The sequence below is a fragment of the Geospiza fortis genome, unplaced genomic scaffold (assembly GCF_000277835.1).
Source record: "Geospiza fortis unplaced genomic scaffold, GeoFor_1.0 scaffold96, whole genome shotgun sequence".
NCBI classification, from domain to species: Eukaryota; Metazoa; Chordata; class Aves; order Passeriformes; family Thraupidae; genus Geospiza; species Geospiza fortis.
In genome coordinates this window covers 352,977-357,086 of record NW_005054454.1, presented here as the reverse complement: position 1 = coordinate 357,086, position 4,110 = coordinate 352,977, and the positions used below count along the sequence as shown (strand labels likewise).

The 4,110-nt window shown below is 47.2% G+C and overlaps 1 protein-coding gene across 3 annotated transcripts in view; it reads right to left on the bottom strand.

Moving 5' to 3' along the window:
- The window catches only part of IFNAR2 (interferon alpha and beta receptor subunit 2), a 10,606-nt gene extending 6,705 nt beyond the window's left edge, over positions 1-3,901 (bottom strand). For all 3 annotated transcript variants that reach the window (XM_031062631.1, XM_031062633.1, XM_031062632.1), the window contains exons 1-2: positions 3,589-3,901; positions 2,343-2,439 (exon numbers count right to left, since the gene is read on the bottom strand). In XM_031062631.1, coding sequence (XP_030918491.1) covers positions 2,343-2,385 — 43 coding nt within the window. In that variant the 5' untranslated portion in view covers positions 2,386-2,439; positions 3,589-3,901. The remainder of the gene's footprint in view (positions 1-2,342; positions 2,440-3,588) is intronic.
- Positions 3,902-4,110: the final 209 nt, after the last annotated feature.

Here is a 4,110-nt window from a genome sequence, read left to right as displayed (position 1 = left end):
AGAGCCCGGGAGAAGCGTCCAGAACCTGGGGCTCCGAGGAGGAGCTGGTTCCTGGATCCCTCCTCCCTATGAGGTTCAGGATTCAGTGTCAGCAAAACCACCCAAGATGTTCTCACCAAATCATGTCTCAAAGGACTCTGGCTCTATTTCAAACACCTTTTCAAGCCAATCCAAGAATTTTAGGGCTGATCTGGGAAAATATTCCATTATTGCGTGACTCAGCCTCATAGATCCCGGCAGGGTTTGGGTTGGAAGGGACCTTAAAAAGCACCCAATTCCACCCCTGCCATGGCAGGGACACCTCCCACTGTGCCAGGCTGCTCCAGCCTGGCCTTGGGCACTGCCAGGGATCCAGGGGCAGCCCCAGCTTTCCTGGGCAATCCTGCCATTCCAGAGGTTCCTACATCTTCCTGTAAAACCTCCCCAGGAGCCCGTGATCCACCCTGGCTCTCACTGCATCCAGGATTCTTTTCCTTGACCAACCCAGCTCCTCACTGTTCCTATCTTTTCAACACAGCGCTTCAAAACATTTGAAGTTTTTGTTTGATTCCTCTAATTTTCTTTTGTTTCAAGACCCTTCAGCCTCCCTTCTGCTTTGAGTGCAATAAAAAGAAACTTCCTGTTCTTGTTTTAAAGCATTTTGTGGTCATGCCTCTGACTCAGGAAATGCTGACTCCCATACCCAGTTGGCCAAAGCAGTCACTACTTTAATTCCAAACACATGTCTTCTCTGTTTTACATGAATTCCATGGGAAAATCTGGAGAGTTCCTTCCTTATCTTCCCTAAAACTCTCTTTTGTCTTCACCTGTCGTGTTAAAAAGATGTGCCACAGTCAGCACGACTGTGAAAAGAGAAGAGAAATCTGGGCCTTGAATAAGAGAATTTAAACAATCTTTATGGAGATCCATAAATAATGAGTTTAACAGCAGCTAAATATAGAACAATGGATTTCCTACCAGGTAGGAAATCACTAATTTGGAAAAAAACATCCAGTGGGGGTAAATAAAGCAATATTTTAACTATTATTATTATTATTTGAACACAAGCTCAAATTTGTAATAAATTGTGTGTGCTGAATTGCTGCTGCATTCCAGTTAGCATTATTTGATTTTTCAATGCCTCTTCTCCATCCAAACCAAATACCTTTCAGTTCAGAGCTCAAACTGCCTCTGAACTTTGTTTCAACAAACAAGTTTAGCAAAGGAAGTTGAACAGTTGCAAAACTGTGTTACACTCTTACAAAGGAGACACAGCCAAGACAAATATCTGAGAACAAGTAACTGGGAACGTTCAGCCCGGGGAAATAGGGATGGTCTGGAATCTGCATGGGGAATCTTCTGCAGCATCTTGGCCTATTTGAGTTTCTACCACCCTGGCAGTGTCCCAGGCCAGGCTGGACACTGGGGCTGGGAGCAGCCTGGGACAGTGGAAGGTGTCCCTGCCATGGCAGGGGTGGCACTGGGTGGGATTTAGGGATTTAGGTTCCAACCCGAACCAGTCAGATGATCTGACCCTTTTTACAGAATTAAAGGACCATAACAAATCCCCTTCTCACAACCAGTACAGCTCAGCCATACTGAGCTTGTTTCACCTGCTGATCCAGAAACTGAGGAGTGCCAGAAAAATTCAGAATAAAAAATAAAAACCCCTCACATGTAACTGAGAGTTCCTGGGTGTGCAGGGAGGCAGAACCATGGGATGGAATGGCCTGGACTGGAAGGGACCTTAAAGCCCACTCTGGGGCCAGAGTCACCAGTTCAGGCATGGAGGAATCCCAAAAAGTCTGGGTTGGGAGCAACCCTAAATCCCACCCAGAGCCACCCCTGCCATGGCAGGGACACCTCCCACTGTCCCCAGTGTCCAGCCTGGCCTTGGGCACTGCCAGGGATGCAGGGGCAGCCCCAGCTGCTCTGGGCACCCTGTGCCAGGGCCTGCCCACCCTGCCAGGGAACAATTCCTCATTGCCAAGATCCCATCCAGCCCTGCCCTCTGGCACTGGCAGCCATTCCCTGGGTGCTGTCCCTGCAGGCCTTGTCCCCAGTCCCTCTGCAGCTCTCCTGGAGCCCTTCAGGCCCTGCCAGGGGCTCTGAGCTCTCCCTGCAGCTTCTCCTCTCCAGGTGAGCACCCCCAGCTCTCCCAGCCTGGCTCCAGCCCTGCTCATGGTTTATGCACAGAATGGAGCATGCAGGGGTAACACCAGAGATCCTTACTCTGGGAATTACTCCAGGGAAAGTTCTACAATACAATGATGGTCTCTTACTTCATTAACTCAGTAGGATTATTAATGAATTAATGAGTCCCCTGCAGTGCTGCTCTCTACCCCAAAGGTTCAGGTACTTACCAAGCTGACAGAGAGGCATTGGCACATCCATTGGGGTTCTCATGGAGATTAACAAACAAACCTCTCTGCTTGCAAAAGGAACATCTTGCTTCTGTTCCTACAAACACATGAAAAACAAGCACATTTTACTAAACGATCACAGTAAATTGCCTTAGTAAATCACTTCTAACTAACCCAAGGTTTCTGTACAGAATTGTTTTACCCTCTCCAGTGTCTGAGGGAGGGCAGTGGTACTGAAAGAGTTACTGGGGGAGGCACTGATCCTTATCATTTTATGGCAATTTTGGTCCATTTCCATGGCAACAGCACTTTGCTTTTTTCACATGGAATGGGCTCCTACCACTTCAAATAAAGCAGAAACCACTGCATAATTATTTACATTAACTTTGCATTGGGATAGTACCTGAAAATTCAATGCCACTCAGTCCAACTTCATTAATACAAGGAAAACAAACTCTGCTTGGCTTTGTTTGAAACAAACTCATCACCATTGTAGGAATTGTTTCCAAAAAGGGAAAAGATAACAGAGCACTTAGAAAAGAATTAATTACAAAGAAGTTATGAAGTTTGCTACAACTTTTTAATGCATAGGATCTATTAAAATAATCCTTCTCTTCACTGTTATTTTTTACTCTATTTAACATCCCCATAATATTAATATCCACAGGACCTGGTTTTGAGTTAGCTGGGCAAAGGTGTATCTGTTTCTAAAGAACCTTCCCCTCAGGTTTAACAAAAATTAACTGCTTTTTAATTTAACATTATTTGCAAATACAACTGGAATTATTTTTCTGCAAAACAACCAGTTTAAAATTGTACCAGAGTACACTCTGTATATGAATATATTAATATATAACCCTGTACATTCATATATTAACACAGGATAGAAGTCATCTGTTAAAATCAGGTTAAACCCCTTTATCTGAGAAGTCAATCTCCCAGTGCTCAGAGAGTAGGAAGCCACTGGGTAAGTGTTAGGAACTTGGATCTGTGCAAGTGACAGTCCCACAGCCTCAGGGAATGCTCTCTTCCCCTCACTCTGTTCATTCATTCAAGCAGAAGCCATTCCAAAGAGCAGCTGCACCTGCAGACAGGGACCTTCCAGGCTGTTCAAAGTGTTCCCTTCAGGAGAAGCCTTGGGGATGTTGCATTCCCTTGGTAAATGATTTCCCTGCCCTGATAAGCCCTGCAACTCACCCAGGCCCTGTCTGAAGCACTCCCTGCCCATGGGGATGTCTGTGTGTACCTGGGATCCTGGCTGGCCATGCTGCAGGGATAACAAGAATGCCACTCTGGGAATCACAGCAGGCTGCTGGCTGCCTCTGCCTGCTGAGCAAAGGAGGCTCCCACATGAGGCACACTCAGAGCCAGGTTATTTGTTCAGCACCTTCCACTGCTTGAGAAAATGTGATAAAATGTGCTCATCTCCAGGATTCCACAGCTGTCTAAAGCTGGATGTCCTCTGCAGATCTACCACTGCCGGGGAGATTCCAGGGGAAAACCATTTCTGTCAGAACTCTGGTGAGCTTTTGTTGCTCCTCCTCTTCAGAGCTGCAGCAAGCCCTGTGGAAAAGCCATGGAGAGAGCAGTGAGTGCAGCACCTGAGGCCAGGCTGTGCCCTCAGGAGATCCCTGGGAGCTGCCTGGAGCCCCACGGCTCCCATGGCACAAGGGACACTGGCACAGCACCCACAGCTGGAGCTCATGGGATCCCACACTGCCTGGAGGATCCTAAATCCCACCCAGGGCCACCCCTGCCATGGCAGGGA